At 39.7% G+C, this 18,312-nt stretch overlaps 1 protein-coding gene across 1 annotated transcript in view; it reads right to left on the minus strand.

The window, feature by feature from the left end:
- The window catches only part of LOC139731795 (basement membrane-specific heparan sulfate proteoglycan core protein-like), a 278,824-nt gene that overhangs the window by 183,388 nt on the left and 77,124 nt on the right, over positions 1–18,312 (minus strand). Inside the window, exons 2-4 of the mRNA XM_071642667.1 lie at positions 15,643–15,937; positions 9,407–9,516; positions 8,180–8,238 (exon numbers count right to left, since the gene is read on the minus strand). Of these exons, the coding sequence (XP_071498768.1) occupies positions 8,180–8,238; positions 9,407–9,516; positions 15,643–15,937 (464 nt within the window). The remainder of the gene's footprint in view (positions 1–8,179; positions 8,239–9,406; positions 9,517–15,642; positions 15,938–18,312) is intronic.

Consider the following 18,312-nt stretch of genomic DNA (forward strand, 5'->3'; position numbering starts at 1 on the left):
ATGCGCTTAACTACAGGTGGAAATCAGGTGCTTTGACAAAAGAGAGCATCAAAAATCTGGACTAGCGCTCTCACATCTAGAAATACTTGCCCCTACTGCATTTCGCTCTCTCTCTCTTTCAATTTGATGGCAACAATGAATTTGTGTACCTTGAATTGGAGCAGCGAATCAAATGCAGTGTAAAACGGACAATTTTAACAGCAAATAGTTTTAAAAGCACGCTGGAGCACACTTTAGCGCAGTACTTTATTTGAAAGATCAAAATATCCTAGATTAAAGGATAGAAAACTAACATGCGGAAATGTGCGCATTATAGAAAAATATTAGGTTTTTTAGAGGGCCTAATTCTCAATTCATTTCGATTTGCGCATTACGAAGAAACTAGAAATACATGTTTATAATATTGAATTCTTTCCTAAACTACTCTTAATCAATTCGATTATTTCATTTAAAATTTTACGAGGAAATAAAGACTGTAATTCAACGAAAGGTGAAATGCGTTCTTCGTCTCCGAACTTCGCCTTGCAACTAGAGCGGTGCACAGCATGACTTCAAAGCATATAGTGGAATGCTAGACATCCCATTGTAACACTTTGAACCCAAACATTTGTATGCATGAATTACGAAGAGTTGTCTCTCCTTTTCTTACACCTCCCTGGTTGGACAAATAGCTCTGTTAACCATGATGAGCTCATTTGTGCACTGCTAATCGTCAATAGGTGCATTCACATCTATGGTGAAATACCACAGTATTTCATGCTGTAATTCGTAATGTGAATGCAAATACATTATGACATACACCACATAATACATTGTATACCACGCTCTGCGCAGGGTGGGTATTCACACTTGACACGAAATACGCATGTTAGATTTGAGTGTGACTTATGTCACTAAAAAATGACTGTATGGCTGTTTTTTCTCATGTTACCTTATTTGCTTATGTTTGCATGATGTGAATATTTTGCCAACTGGCGATCATGATAAATTGTTGACCAAGCTGTGCAGGCCAGAAATATATGGAATAATAATCCTTGCCCCTGTGTTTGAACACTGTTGTGATGCGTTTTCAATGATAAAATATGAAATCTTCAGATTATTTGCTCCAGCATTCAGACACTCGAACAACTGCAATAATTCCGAAATAATCACAAGATTTCTTGGGATTTGGATCGTAATGCTGATCGCGCTATTCAACATTGTGGGATACTCATGTTCACACTGGCAAAAATCTTGAGATTTGGACCTCCCTAATGTGCATCAGTGTGGATGCCACTAACATTCATGTTGTAATGGTAAGACTGGAGCTATGTACTAGCTGAAACCTTCGAGGGCATTAGCAACATCACCAGCATTCCTTCACAATACCAGGCAGTAGTCTGACCCACCTGACCTTTCAAAAATATTCCAGTGTTTTGAATCTGCTGCATTTTATTGAATTTGGGCACTGCAGTAAGGGTGTGATGCCTACAGGATAAAACTACGTGGGTTTCCTCCCACGCTGCATAATTTATACTGATCTTCAGGTAATTGATCAATTCAATTCATACCATTGAGCAACCATGTCAGGAACAAACGTCTAAGGAGGTCAGCATGACAGCTCCATACAGGAGTGACCTAGATCTTTGACAGTGACACATATATGAAGCAGCAATCTATGAATATAAAGATAATTGAGTACTTCATGCTGGAATGTCAGGTCCAGCGGTAGACAGATTAATCAGGTCAGCATGTTTGCAGTGTAACCTGCAACTCAAGAAACTAATGAATTTGCACGATATATCTATGAATGCAAATTTAATCCACTTGAAAAAGGCATCAAATCTATACCTTAAGTTGAAAATTAATTCACTGATTGTGTCAAGCACAGTATAGTTGCAGAAACTTGGGTATTTGAGTTGATGGATAAAACAGTAGGCCTACCTTTTCCTTCAGTTTCAGCTGAAACTGAAAGTCAACTTTCCTTCAGTTTACACTCAATTTCATCATATTGAAGTTTAATGCATAACTCTCTTTCATGTACCAACACCCGTTAATCAGGCATTCTCCTTCCCTCCATATTGAGCCAACTTTCAGCATGTTTACCTTTTGTTGGGAACAGGTATCATACATTCTTCCTAACATGTTTCTTGTCTCACATACATGTACCTCCACAGGAGAGCCTGAGCAAGCAGGCACAACCACTACACATTTTTTGTTCACCCTGTGGCAGACACTGCTTGCTTTTTGAGAAATTCTGTCCTGATATTATGTTGCTTTGTATGAAAACAGTCAAATCAAAGAAGCAGATCAGTAAATATTTTAGGGAAAAATCAGACAAACTAAAACAAGTTATGAACGGTACAAGTTTTGGGAATAAGACAAATTGACAACTCTGTGTGATTAGATAGATGTTGAGCACATCTACATTCGATTTGTTAAAAAAAAAAAAAAATCACCACTTTCATTTTTATCCCCCCAAAAAGAATTTCTGCAGAACTGTTCTCAGAATATATGATTAGCATAAGGCCAAGTAAAAAAAGAAACCAGTTTCTCGTCCTCGCGCGCATCGATTTTGGCCGCCGCATCGAATTTTTTACTATTTACTATTTTCAAAATGGCGCTGAAAATACCAAGAAATTCATAATTCTCGTCCCAGTCCGCTCCCCACCCGCATCGATTTTCAGTTGCCGCATCGACTCTTTTGATATTTACTATTTTTTCGGCCGCCGAAAAAAAAGGAAAAGATCGACAATTCACCTACCAATCGTGACGTCTCATTTCTAATTTTTACGCCTTGCGTCCTCTACTTAGCTGTAGACTGTAGTACAGCTGTAGCTTCTGTGTGTAGTGCGTATGTAATAACGCATGCACTAACATTTCACAGTGCGAGCTCGGCCGATCGGCAAGATCAAGGAATGACCCACAAAGCAGTCGAACTGCACTGTAGTTGGATGGGCGGCGCGGCGGGCCGGCCTACTGGGCTGTGATGTACAGCGCACTCGGTACGTCGTGAACGCGATAGCGGCAACATTTTTGCGAACAATCGCTGATATTCCACGCATATTTCGCTCGTTGTTCGTAGTTTTCCCCGTTTCTGATATTTTAAGCGGATGAATTGTACTGTACAAATGCTTGTGAAGATTGTACGGTATCGAGTTTGTATACATTTTCATGTCATTGTGACTATGTGCATGTGTGTGCAGTGTCGGACGGTACGGTGCCAGCAGGAAGGTCCACACCTCCTGGTGCCAGTGCAGTGGCCGTGCCGCACCGTATATCGGCAAAGTGTGCGTGTTTTGTAGCTGTCCAGGGTCCCCATCCCCTGGTCTGTCACGGCGATACATTCTATTTTGAAGAGAAAATGAATGCGCTTTTCCAGCAAATGTAGAATTATTAAATGGGTGTATCTACAAAATAAATAACTTTTCCACGGATTCTGGTTTGTCTCGTATTTCTGCGGGATACTTTTCTTCACGATGTAAATTCACGGACACAGCCGTGAGTGGTATCATCTGTAGTGTGTACTGTTGTGCAATAATTCATCATCCAAATAATGAGTGATTATCAAATGTCTTTTAAGAACATGAAGAAACATCTTTAAACGTTTAATGCTAGAATGCCATATCAGTATCATTTTGACATCCATCTGCAATTGTACAAGCCAGTTTCCAGTTGAATGTGCTACAATTGTACTGTGAAGAACTGCAGATATACATACCAGCTGTGTGGACACAAAAAGTCACAAACACCAATAAATAAAGCAGTGTTTTGAATATCATGGAATTTATTTCAGTCGTACATTTGTTGAAAGACATGTTTTATATCTGTTTCAATTAATAACACAATACATCAGAATTGCAAGTACACTGGTATCAGAAAAGCCATTACAACACTAAATACCAGTATTAAGATGGTCATTTTCCCTTGACATCTGTACTACAGTTTGTAGTGGAAAGAAAAAGCAAATGTATTTCTGCATGCATAAAGTTTCATTTCAAGTATGGCACATTGTTTGAAAATGCACAGAGTGCAGGCAAGACGTACACTTGGGACCTGGTCTCATAACACAGCTACCAGAGTGATATTTCATTTCATAAATTGAATATAGACAATTGTAAAGCCCTCTCTCGTTACCTTTCTCAGAATTACCGGACGAAAAACACATATTACTTTCATTTTGACGATCCTTGAAAAAATAGTAAGATATCAAATAGTAAGGACCTCCCTCATCGCCTTGCTCAAAAAACCCGGACGAGAAACTACTTTCTTTTTTTACTTGGCCTAAAACATTTTTGCATGATGCCTTCCTCAGCATATAATTTAGCAGTACCCAAATATGTTAGACAAATGAAAATTTGTGAAATTTGTGCACAAAAAGAACAGAGAGATCTATACATATTATTGCACATCACACACAGCTGCCACTTTGTCTCAACCTCAAAACTTACAATTAATAACATTTTTAAGTGTCAGCTTTTTCCCTAAGTTTTTACAAATTTATTTCTAAGATTTTCTGAAAGTGACATGAATGAAATTAGAATGGACTTTTTCCTTTAAGATGCGGCTCCTCTGCTTCCCCTCTTTCTACTAAGGCTATGTTGTAAATTGAAATTAAGGCCTGAACCTTATTGAATTGTGCATAAAAAAACAGTAAAACATTTTGCTTTATAAGTGAAAAACAGCAAACCAGGGGGGCATTTCATAAAGCAGTTTGGTCGGATATTTTTTGGACAAACTGCTACAAGCTACTGAAATCCTTGCATCTGATTAGCTGAGATCAAATTTGTCCGACAACTTTGTCGGACGAAATGCTTCATGAAATGCCCCCCTGGTAAACATCAATATCTGACCTAGTCATAAACATTAGTTATCTTCTCTGGATATGAATATTCTATTACATGACAATGTCCTTAGTCATTAAAACCACCACACTGTGTCTTTCATTTGCATGTTACTGTACGAGGAAAAATTTTTGTGGTGTAAAAATGAAAGCCCACAAATATGTTTGATTGTAATATGCATCACTGTTTAATATTTTTGTTCTGTGGGATTTAAAGTTAAAAATGAAAAAGAAGAAGCATAGTTCATCTTACCCAGCCAAGCACAAGAAATTGTTGGTATGACAATTTCCACTTTAGTACTTGAGCAAGTTTTTAGCTTTAATCTACTTTTTATTGTGCATGTCTGTCAATAGGTTTCATACAGGGTGTCAATAAAGCCTTTACATCAACTGCATTGAATTTAGAATCATAAGAGTATACACACTGTGGTAGGCTATTACTCTCATAAGGGATAAAACATCAGCATTTGTTAACCTGTGAAATGTGGACAAATCATACTCAATAGTCAAGTTATATCATGTGTATAAAACTGTACTTTTACAATTTAATGAACACATCATATTGTGCAACTTCAGTCACTTGATATTCATTTGACCTGGTGACTACAAATGACAAACAACTTTTAATTTTCTTTATATCAGTTGATTTACATTGTCCTTGGTGGGATCTGAAGGTAAAATACATGAAAACTGACTTGCCCTATCTGCTCAGAGAAGTGAATGGCAATGACTTACTTTTTGTACAATACTTCTCACCTCCATTTTCATGCAATATCAAATAACTTTACCAGCATTTTCAAGCCAATACTTGTTCATTCAGTGAAAAATAGAATGTAAGATTCTTCTAATCTTATGGAATTGTGAGGTCTAGCTGTATCTCACATGTGGAGGATAGCATTGCCAGCATGTTTCATACATCTTATTAGCAGTAACTAGCAACAATACTGCAGTATTAAGCAGTGGCAAACGCATATCAAGCAAGCTGCTTGTACCATGCAGACAATTTGTGTGTCTAATCAATTCACAAATTTCTCAATCCTACGGCTGATTTCAAGCATTGATTCACGAAGCATCATGTGATTAGGTACCCATTATGAATCAAATAAATTCAATTACACAATAAGTGATATCAATCAAAGAAAGATGGCACGAAGGAAAGCCCTAGAGCATAGACAAACCTTTAGGCATCATCTCTGAATAAAGTCTGCCACAATAAGACCATTTGCAATGTAAATATATTCTGGCTTGTTTGAGCCATGCTCCAATAATTTGTTCTGTTTGCACAGATTCACTGTAATAGTGACAGTGGGTTGACTCAAACGCCTTCTCAATGACTATAAAATGTACTGGGATAAAAATCGCTGATACCAACAAGAGCAGATGAGGAAAATCTAATTTGCTGAATTCAGAGGAAATTGTCCACAAAAGAAAGGGAAATATTGAAGGATATTATAGAATTGTGAAGCTATGTTAATATAAATCCTTCTTCAATAGACAGTGGCATGACGGAACCCTTTTGAATGAGTGTGCTGTTTTCAATTTGTCTGAATTTTTTTTTTTTGTGATATACATAGAAAGGGTGATACAATAAGTGCCAATTCGCTTGTCACATACCTCTACGAAAAAGCAGCCACGAGAACCAAGTGTGACACGGAGTCCATTTGTAAATACAAACATTTTATTATCCTGGCAAAAATACCTGCCAAGTTTGGTAAGAATTTGACCATGAATTCTCAAGAAGAATGCAAAAACGTCAAAATTGGGCCCCAACTTGAATCCCCAAGTCCCCCATGAACAAACTTATAGCTGTACACAATTTGTTATGGGGATTCTTGAGTATGTCCAAACTAAGCCCGCCTCTCCACTCCATGGTGTCGGCATGCTACCAACTCTTTATCACTGATCTCTCTGTAAGTACATATACAGGAAAAGAATCTGATGAATGTATGCTTAGATGCACATATTCGCTGACTGGTGTTATTTGTGGTTTTCTAATGTACCCTGATGGGCAGGGAATGAATCAGACCACCCATGATTCCCTACACTACAGAGTCTTCAAAACTGCAGTCACCACTGTACTTTAATACTCATAACCCTAACCACGCTCTATAGCATCTGGTTCTAGAGAAGACAATTTTTAAAGATTCCTTAATTGGAGGCTTTTGGGCCACTTAGAGGTGCTACCTTCCATTCAATGAACTCTGCTGACCTTGTAGACAATAGTGTCCCCCCCCCCACATACAAATTATATCCATCCTGCTATTCAGTCGAGCTTGGCCTTATTTCAGGTTGTCCTTCGTGCATCATATTTGCCAGCTCACTTGTGACAAACTGGCAGCTATCAATTTTTTTTTTTTTTTCTTCACTACAATTTCTTATATCTTGGTAGTGAAGGTGATGGAGCATGGCAATCAAATACAGTCAGTCAATAAGTGCAATACAGCTAAGATACAACACCTGTCCTGAATTCAGCTTCAGAATTTTATTTTGCAGGTCAGCTCTTATACCAGGAGGCCACACACTTGAGTTTTTTCCCCTAATACTTTCTGATAAAGAAAATGCTACTTCAAGTTCTTCACTTTTCCACTTTTATAACCAAACAGTTCCTCCACGGATGATCATAATCATGCCTCTGGCAGGATGGCTATGTCCTTGATAGGAGGGCTGAGCTGGCTCTTAGACCTATGTTGAAAGGCTAAATGCACTAGAAGTGATTCTAATCTTTGTATCACCCCAACTCACTCTTGTCACTGCATCCAACTGATATAAGAGAGATGATAACAGCTAAGAGGACAGAACAACATGTACAAGTAATGGTGCCAGTGGCACTCAGGATATTTCATACCTAATATGTTATATGAAATACCACATTTACGTACTAAAGTATAGCACTGTAAAAATGTTCACGTGCAGGAAACTTTTGCAAATTTCGCAAGGAGCCAAGATTCGTGAAAGCAAAATGCATGTGAAGGTTATATCTACACAATGCATTGAATGCCAGTGGAAATTTACAAAAAATTTCATGCAGTGAATGTTTCTGGTGTTACAGTATTAGAACTGTGTAGGACCTACTATTAATGTTCCTTCAAGAGGTTGATAACACAAGCTTTATTAACATTAAACAATTATTTTTTTGAAAACCTGTCTTGGGATCAAAACAGATGTCGAAAAATTTTTCTACTGGTAGTACATTAACCTCTCTACAGAGTTAATAACATGTTGGGTAATGGCGATCAAAGCATCAAGCATGCAAATATCAAGTGAAGACATTACCATGGAAAACCATGAATGATGTGTGAATTCTACATAAAATGAAGAAAGTTTCATGTAATCACACACAACAAAGATAGTACTCACAGGAACTGAAGGACAGTCACAAACTGTTCACCTGGAAGGTCAAGGTAGAGATCTTCAACCTGAAAACATATATGAGAAATGGAAAGCCTCATTATTCATCCATCAGCAAAAGATTGAAAAGGTTGTAACATACATAAAGAAATTATCAAATTAATAAATATATTAATAAATATGTAAATAATATAAATACATACATACACACACCAAAAGGAGAGTTGTGAGGCCAAGACTTCACTATAATCTTATCATTTTATATAGGTAGTTGCAATGGATATTATTGTTTTGTAAAAACAAAATGAAACTTCTTCATAACTTTTGGATCTTAAGTCTAATATTAATCGAATTTCTATTGACCTGTTTATTTTATTTTGTTACAGTTTTCTTAAATATGGTATGGCTTTTTCACTTTTAATGCATGACACTGAAATTGAAACACAACAGGTATGCCTAGACATATACAATACAACTACCAATAGCCCCTTCACATCAAGCAAATAAAGTGCAATTAAAAGCGCTGTCACTTAAATGTGGCTTGATCTAAATGCTCCAATGCTGGAACATTTGGAAGTGGAATAAAAAAGCCTTGTATGTGTGAGGTCTGTGCCATATAGCACATTCACATCAGCTAAGGGCCGTAAGCTGCAAAGGATAGCACAAACCACTCTTTCCATGACCTCGCAAGTTTTTACAATAGCACTGGCACTTACTTTTTGTGATGCATGTGTCATAAATCCACTCATATTGCATTTAAAGGCATAATTTAGCATTTGCAGAAGAAAAAAAAAACCAAGCATTAGTGCTTTAAAATAGTTCTAAAATTTGAGTTAGGAATGGAAACAACCACTGTAAAAATTCGAATTTGTGTAATCGATGTTAAGTATTGTTACAAACACAAAATGTGAACAATAGTTATAAAAGAAATGTTTCCAGATTAAACCGTCTACAGTAACGGTTTAATGAGAAAAATAATGATATCTCCTTATATTTTTAGGATTTAATGCAAACATTTCATGTGGTAGGATATTTTGTGATACAAAAGCCTACACCTATACATTAAAAATGATATCTTGAACCTTTTTTTATATCACTGCTCCCAAAGGTAAACAGGACCTTTAATACATAAAACAATTACACAGCAAAACACAGCAATTACACAGCAAAACACAGCAAAATATAAACAGCCACAGTAGAAATTAACTCACTATCTTAATAATCATAATTACTTACCGCAAGCCTAACATTTTCTGAAATGGTCTGAAACTGCGGAGAGTTGCGGTTATTCAGCTCAGGCAGGTATTGCACATTTGTGAGAGTGAAGCCTGACCTGTAGTATGCAACTGAAAAAACAAACAAACAAACAAACAAACAAAGAATTAAAATCAAACATATCTCTAATGGATAAAACTTAAACAACAATAAACAAGTTTTACTTTTGCAGGGGAAGTTATCATTGCATTAAAATCATAACTTTCATTTAATAATGTGAAAATCACTTTTTCAACCATGACTTCATCCACACATTGTTTGCAATCAATGACAAGACGTGATTTCTGCAGTCAAAGCTTTATTACAAGTAATTGAGTACTCAATGAGGATGAAGCATAATCCCATGCTTGTTGTTCACTAAATTGGCACAGGCCAGGAACCAGATATAAATCCCTACAAAATTTTCTTCATTTCTGAGTTAACTGAACAATAACTTAAAGGGTGTGTACAGTTCTGGTTGAGGTAAGGATTTAGCTCTTAACGTTTTGTGAGATATTCAGAAATCACTCTATGAGATGTCAAAGAGCATACAATTCTGAGGGGTATCAAAAGTTTATTTGATGAAAATCGGTTTTGAAATGGCTGAGATATCCAAAAACAAGGTGAAACAAAGAGATCCTAATAAAAGGCGTGGCCTGTCGCCTTTTATTATTATCACTTTTTTGGATATCTCAGCCATTTGAAAACCAATTTTCATCAAATAAACGTTGAATCCTTCTTAAAACTGCATGCTCTTTCATATTTCATAAGAGGTTTCTCATTATCTCACGTAGGAATGTTACAAACCTGAATCCCCACCTCAACCAGTACTGCATAGTCCCTTTAACTGAGCAAGTTACAAGGGTATTTATTTGTATGGACTGCCACAAGACTAGGCTACTATGCTACTATGTAAGTTAGCTAATTCTTGGCTTAGTTAAAGGACAAGTTCACCTTCATAAACATAAGGATTGAGAGAATGCAACAATAATAGTAGAACACATCAGTGAAAGTTTGAGGAAAATTGGACAATCGATGCAAAAGTTATGAATTTTTAAAATTTTTGTGTTGGAACCGCTGGATGAGGAGACTACTACAGCTTGTGAGTCATATGCGTACAACAGTATAAAGAAAATGTAAAAGAAAATTCAACATATTTTCACTTTTTTCGCATAATAAAAGAGCACTTGACTTGCCTCTTTCTAAAGGCGGGGGGAATAATATTACCCATAACATTTGTCGGTAACGAGTCAGGGGAATGTGTACTTTTTTCAAAAGATGGAATTTTGTGAAATTCTCTTTATATTTTCCTTATATTGTTGTACGCATGTGACATCTAAGTTATACATACACTGCAGTAGTCTTCTCATCCAGCGGTTACTGCACAAAAACTTCAAAAATTCATAACTTTTGAACGGATTGTCTGATTTTCCTCAAACTTTCACTGATGTGTTCTACTAATATTGCTACATTCTCTCAATCCTTATGTTTATGAAGGTGAACTTGTCCTTTAAGATAAGTCACTGTGAGCACACTTTTCATACAGCTCATTTCATTAATTGACAATGACTTGTAGACCCGTGGTGGGCTAGATAACCCACTTGAATATCCAGAATATGTTACCCTATGCATCATTCCTCCTAGATCAGCATAGAATCACATATTGTCAGTATCCTTCCAGAGATGTTGTTGGCATCCATCTGTCTCGTGAGACAATGGTATATACCTTGCATATGACACTCAATTTATTTCTTGCTGGAGCATTTCCTACTATGGCTGAAAAGGCCAATTCTTGAATGGCAGTCTCTGCTACACTTGCTGCAAATAAAAGAGGTTGGATGTGGGGATGTTATGGGCATAGCTGCTGACCTCTGTTTGCGAGCTTTCCTGGATTCCAGTGTCTTTGCATTTCTCTGTGTTTCCCCATGTATGATACCATCACGTACGACAAGTCTCCAACTTGTACGATCTGCAGCAATGGTTTCCCAACTCTCCACTTTCAAACCATTTGCTTTCATGTCACGCTTGCAGACATCCTTGTACCTGAGGTTTGGCCTACCAATAGCTCTGGAACCAGTGGCAAGCTCTCCATATAAGATGTCCTTTGGGATACGACCATCATCCATTCTGTACACATGTCCTATCCATCGTAGACGCCTTTGACTCAGCAGGGAAAACATGCTTGACATCTTAGCATGTTTTAGGACATCAGTGTTTGGGACTTTATCCTTCCAAGTTATGCCCAGTATGCGTCGAAGGCAACGAAGGTGGAAGCTATTCAAACGTCTTTCCTGGGATGCATACAGAGGCCAGGTCTCACTGCTATACAGCAATGTGCTCAGGATGCAAGCCTGATAAACGCAGATTTTGGTGTTTACTGTAAGCTTCTTGTTCATCCATACTCGTTTGGTGAGCATAGCCATAACAGTAGAGGCCTTGCCAATACGTTTACCCAGTTCAGCGTCCAGAGACATGTTGCTAGTAATGGTTGAGCCCAAGTAAGTGAAACTGTTGACAGCATCCAACTGGTAATTGTCAATAGTGATGGAGGGAGGGGTTTCAACTCCCTGGCACATGACTTTGGTCTTCTGTAGGCTGATTGAAAGTCCGAACTCCTTGCATGCTTGCGAGAATCTATCCATGATAGTTTGGAGGGCTTCTTCTGTATGAGCTGCGAATGCTGCATCGTCTGCAAACAACATTTCCCTGATTAGTACATGACGCACTTTGGTCTTTGCCTTCAGACGGGCCAGATTGAACAGCTTGCCATCAGATCTTGTGTGTATGTAGATACCCTCGGTAGCATTCTCAAAGGCATAGGACAGCAGCATAGAGAAGAAAATACCAAACAAAGTCGGTGCCAGGACGCATCCTTGTTTCACCCCGTTACAGATTGGGAAAGGTGCGGAGATTGACCCATCATATCGCACTGTGCTGTACATGCCGTCATGGAATGAAGAGATGATGGCCAGCAATTTTGGAGGACAGCCGATCTTCTGGAGCAATCTGAAGAGCCCCTTTCTGCTAACTAAGTCAAAAGCCTTTGTTAAGTCTATGAAGGCTACATAAAGTGGTTTCTTCTGTTCCCTGCATTTTTCTTGCAGTTGCCGGAGAGAGAAGATCATGTCAATGGTAGATCTGCCTTCCCTAAAACCACACTGGGATTCAGGGTAGATGCGGTTGGCCAAGAACTGCAGGCGGTACAGAACAATACGAGCAAAAACTTTCCCAACTATATTCAGCAAAGAGATTCCACGGTAATTGTTACAGTCACTGCGATCTCCCTTGTTCTTGTACAGAGTACTAATGCTGGCATCGCGAAAGTCCTGAGGGACTGTACCTTCCTCCCAGCACTGACAAAAAAACTCATGGAGGTGTTTAAGGAGAACAGGTTTCCCACACTTGATGACCTCAGAGGTTATGCCGTCCTCTCCTGGTGCTTTTCCACTTGCGAGTGAATCAATGGCATCGCCAAGCTCCTCTACAGTTGGTTTGGCATCAAGTTCATGCATAATAGGCAAGCAGTCAACAGCATCTAGGGCAAGTTCAGAGACAACATTTTCCCTTGAATACAACTCAAAATAGTGTTCAATCCATCTCTCCATTTGCTTCACCTTGTCAGTGATGATTTCACCTGTCTTTGTTTTAAGAGGGGCAATCTTCTTAATCTGTGGGCCTAAGGCTTTCTTGATTCCCTCATACATTCGTCTTACATTCCCAGTGTCAGAGGAAAGTTGGATATTGTGACATAACTTCATCCAGTAGTTATTTGCACAACTTCTGGCTAATCTTTGCGCAGCACTCTTGGCAGCTTTCAGGACAGATAGTGTTTCCCTGTCTGGATTGAGTTTGTAGTTTAGATAGGCTTCACGTTTCTTATCCAGAACTGCTTTCATTGTACTTGCATTTTCCTCAAACCAATCAGGATTCCTCCTTAGTTTCTTCCCAAAAGTAGAGAGAGCCGCTGTATAGATAGTGTTACGAAGGTTGTTCCACTTTGAGTTGCAGTCTTCATCCTTATCTTTTCCTTTTTCCATGCAGTCTGAAAGGTCTTCCTTGAGTGTATTAAGGAACTGATGAGCCAACATTGGGATTCCAGTGTTGTAGGTGTTGATGCGAGGCAGACATTTCTGCTTATTTCGATGCAGCTTCTTTGGTTGTAGTCGAACTCGGCTACATACAAGAGAATGGTCGGTATCACAGTCTGCACTATGGTAACTGCGGGAGATGAGGACGCTGCCCAAATTAACACGCCTGGTGATTATGAGATCCAACTGGTGCCAGTGGCCTGATCGTGGATGTTTCCATGAGACTCTGTGGCAAGATTTGGTCATAAAGTAGGAATTGGTGATACAGAGAGCTCGATATGAGCACAATTCAAGTAGTCTCTGACCATTCTCATTTAGTTTTCCAATGCCATGTTGACCAAGGCAGTCGGGCCATGATTCGTAGTCAGCTCCAACTCTTGCATTGAAGTCACCAAGTAGGAACAGGTGTTCAGACGCAGGAATTCTGCTAATGACAGCATCTAGATCATCGTAGAAGTGATCCTTAACATCTGTTGATGAACAAAGTGTAGGGGCATAGATACTCACGATGTTGACCATACCTGCAGACGTTGAAAGACGCAAGGTCAGTATACGCTCAGATCCACCTGATGGGGGTTCAATTGACGAAAGAAGGGTATTTTTCACAGCAAAACCTACGCCATGCAGACGTGGTTCGTCGGGAGCCTTTCCTTGCCAAAAGAAGGTATAGTTCTGTTCTTGCAAAGAACCACTGGATGAGATCCTGGTTTCTTGCAGTGCTGCTATATCAACATTAAGTCTGGAAAGCTCGAGGTCAATCACAGCAGTTTTCCTTGCATCAGAAATCTGCTGTAAGTCATCAGAAAGGCCAGTGCACATAGTTCGTACGTTCCATGTTGCCAAACGTAGGGTAGGTAGTTTCTTTGTCTTCTTCATTGATTTGCCTGGTGCAGTGTTACAGTCCACTTTTCAAGTTTTGCTCTAGCTCCAAGCACCCATTGAAGCAGGTGGACTGTGGCGGGTCAGCACCTTATTGGCTGGGGGCTGCCCAGCTTGAGGCGGGCGGTAGCTGTCCAATGAGACGCGATGGCCTCTCCCACCGTCGAAGACAACCCGTAGCGCCCTACTTTACGCCAATCAAGTTGGACTTATAACTCGTAACTGCTGTCTTCCGTGTTGTGCTTACGCTGCATAGCGAAACTGGAGTGTCCTCTCCAGGGTATAAGCCTGGGCATACATATGGATACCCTGAGTTGCCCATGCATCAGAGGACCCCTCTCGGCCTCGCTGATTGAGTCCAAAGGAATGCGCTGCAATACGTTTGGCACCAGTTTGGCTGCAGGAGCTGCCGGAGTGTTGACAGAGTTTATCCACAGACCGCCTATCGGGGCTCCACTCCGTGTTGCTGGATGGCCGGTGGCTCATGTTTGAGCTCATACGCCCTTAAGATGGATCTTCTTTTTCATTCCATCAGGGTGTCCAGCCACCCTCCTCACCGTAACTTCCCTACTGGGAAGCCAGTGGGGTTTACGGTTTAGTCGCCGAGAGCTCGACCCTGAGACAGGTAGTACTGGGCTACAGGTTACCAGTAGCAGGTCCCCCCAGGCCGTAAGGCCAGGGAAGAACCCGACCCGACCTTCCAGAGATAATGCTGATATATATATATATATATATATATATATATATATATATATATTGTGATATTCTCCTTTCTCATTGATGCTAAACCCCATGTTTGAAGAAACAAAAGAAAAGTACACAAAAATCAAACTGTTTGCACCAGGAGAAAACAAACTTCAATAATGGAGCCAATCTCTGACTGCACAATGACAACCTTTATGCCCCACATCTTTTAGCTGTTTCCTTTTTCATTTAGGACAAGCCCCTAAGTACATGTATCTTCATTCCTGCTTTGAATTACTTGGGACCCCTTTTCTCTGCAGAAAAGTTTCTTTGAACTCTACCTTGGAGTTACCATTATAAAGAGAAAAGAATATTTTGGGCTAAGCTTGGTTAAAATCCTAAAATGGATTTGAAAAGGATGAAAATGCATGATGTTTATGCACAGCAGCCAACAGACAAAGAGAAATCACAATAGCTCAACTGAAAGGTAGATTAGTCATGGTGAAAGCTGAAACAGGAGGAAAACTCATGAAAGTTTGAGAAGACAAAGTATGAAATAGGCTCTACCTGATAATGGCGGTAGTGTGCCACTTCCTGACCCGCCCTCCAGATCTTCATCATCAGTGGGCGTAGGATCTGTGAATACCAGGCGGGGTGTCGACACAACTGGGGCAGAGTTGGTAGACTCTGGACGTGTGTTGCCAGTGGGAACTGCTTCTCCCTCCCCACTGCTGCCAGGCTGGTCTGCTTGAACTGCATGCCTTGTGCTACTAGCTGCTGGAACATTTGCTGGCCTATCCTCAGAAGGGGTAGTCTCTATATACAGGTCAACATCACCACCAACTGGGAGGTAGCCTTCATCCTATAAAGGGACAAAATAAGGAGTGAAAGGGAAAGGCAATCAGTCAAGTAATACTGAAGAGCTACATATTGTTGACAATTAATCAGCAACATAGAAGAATCCCTAGCCATTGATTTTTTTGTTTCATTTTTCATTCAGTTGATAAACACTGTGGACTTCAGTTACATCACGTCAACAAACACTGCTATCCCTCAAATTTCTTTTTTTACAGGTCAATCACCCTTTTGTCACTATACATCCATGCTGCACATGCTGTAACCATTGAATGCTCCAATATTTTGACATCTTTTTGCTTAATTCAAGGTCTGTTGCTGTGTATCTTCAGAATTTCTCCTTTATTTCTTCATATTGGACAGAACTGATTAAAATGAAAGAGATGTATAAAATATAAATAATGTCCAACATGTATCTATCTTCAACTCTGATGTATTCTGGGCTAGTCTGATTTCATATTTCAGCTGTTCAAAAAGAATCATTTGTGACCCGCTACAATAAAATGATCCTAAAGTCGGGCGAGGTCACTTATTTGAAAATTGCATGGCATAATTTCCTAATCTTTCTGCTTTAAATTGATATATAACACATCTTATAAAAATAATCAGCTGCGGAGATATCGAGGTTTAAAAGAGAGCATGTCGAGACGTCTGGGAAATCACTGTTTCGAGAAAAGCACCCTAAAAGTTTTCCTTGCGACGCAATCGCGATCAAGGGACACGCAAGTCAGTTTTCACCTCCTGACAATAGAAGGCCAGCCCTAGCAACTCCCGAAATGCTCATTCAAGCACAGCGTCGGTGGTCTCCTCACCGACCAATCAGTGACCAGGATGCCAGGAGAAGCGGCTGGGCATAGCGCACCCCGCCTGCACGCACCAGTCAACTGGGCAGTGTGTGAGCTTCACGCTTCGATTAGCGGCAAGCAGCAAACTGACCAATGAGATCACTCTGGTCGTTGTTAGGGGCGGAGCCTATCTGTGGCGCTCAATCCAAATTTGGTACCAGTTTCTGCTTCGTTGAAACACCACAAAACATGGCCCAGAAAAACGTTATTTTTTGGTCTTTCCTTTCACCATTTTGCTTCAAAATTTCGACAGATGACAGAAGATATGTCAGACTACAATAATATGTCGAAATCAGAAAATCGTAAGTTTTGACCAATTTTGATGCTCTGACTTCAAACTCGATTTTCACGGCTTCGACCGTGTGCGACTTTAGGACCCTTTTGTTGTAGCGGGTCACATTTGATAATAAGGGCTGATTAAGACCAAGAAAAGAAATGAAAGAAGAAAACCCAGCAAAATTCTGTATGGCTTTATCCAACATTAACCTTTCTTTCATCAGCTCTTGACATGAAACTATGTGGTACCTTGAAAAAGTCCATGAATTCATTACACGGTGTTTCCCTTGCACTTTGCTGAATTAACCTGACTGTGAGACACATTATCAAGTCTGCCCATGACTAGTCCTGGTGGCAGAAAGTATGGCAGATATCCGTAAGACAAATAAAACTGCATGCCTGAAATATCCTCCACATAAATATCAACACAGACGCCCTCCTGATCTGAATCAATTTATGCTCATTAGAGGTAAATGTTCCACAGCCCAGCCGCAGGGTTCAGAGTCAGGGATTGTATAGGTCAAATCTGGGTCATTCAAATGACTTTCTTTTACACAGACACACCCACTCATTTGTTGGATGGTGTGGCTTACTTAGCATAAAAGCAGATCAACTAACCCTAACCTATACAACAATCACATGTACAGCATAGAACTAGCATTGTGTCAACAACGGCATATGTCCAATTTGGTACTCTTACTGCTCTCAGAAAATACTGAGCCAACAAGCAACTCTACAACATTCAGTGAATTGAACAATCTTACAAACAATGTTATGTCCCATAAACGAGTGACAACTTGTTTTCATTTTGTTTTTGTTTTGTTTTCCAACAACAAATCGCTGTTGTTTCTGAGCCAATATTGAGGAGATTTTATGTACAAAGTCTTAAACAAAAAGTTCAGCTCAAATCAATCATTTTACGAAGCCATAGCCAAAACTGAAATATGACAAGAGATCTAGGGATCTTGTGCTCACCTGAGTATCACAAGTTCATATTCCACACATTCATGCAGACTCTCACCCGTAAACATTACAAACTTGGGGGGCAGGGGGCAGCTTTGAGAGCTGGAGGCATGGTGTCCATTTGCATTCATTCTACCACACTTGTGAAAATACCTGCCATCAGTGCCAAGTACACTGTTCTTAGAAAGTTTTACCCTATGCTCCACTTCGGGGCCCCAGGGGGCTCCCAAGGAAAGCATGGTATCCATTTGAACGAATTGAGATCCTATCCCAGGGGCAACCTGCCAACTTTGGAAAA

Source organism: Diadema antillarum, unplaced genomic scaffold, assembly GCF_040938485.1.
Source record: "Diadema antillarum isolate AM-2024a unplaced genomic scaffold, OU_Dant_1.0 seq00000385_RagTag, whole genome shotgun sequence".
NCBI lineage: Eukaryota > Metazoa > Echinodermata > Echinoidea > Diadematoida > Diadematidae > Diadema > Diadema antillarum.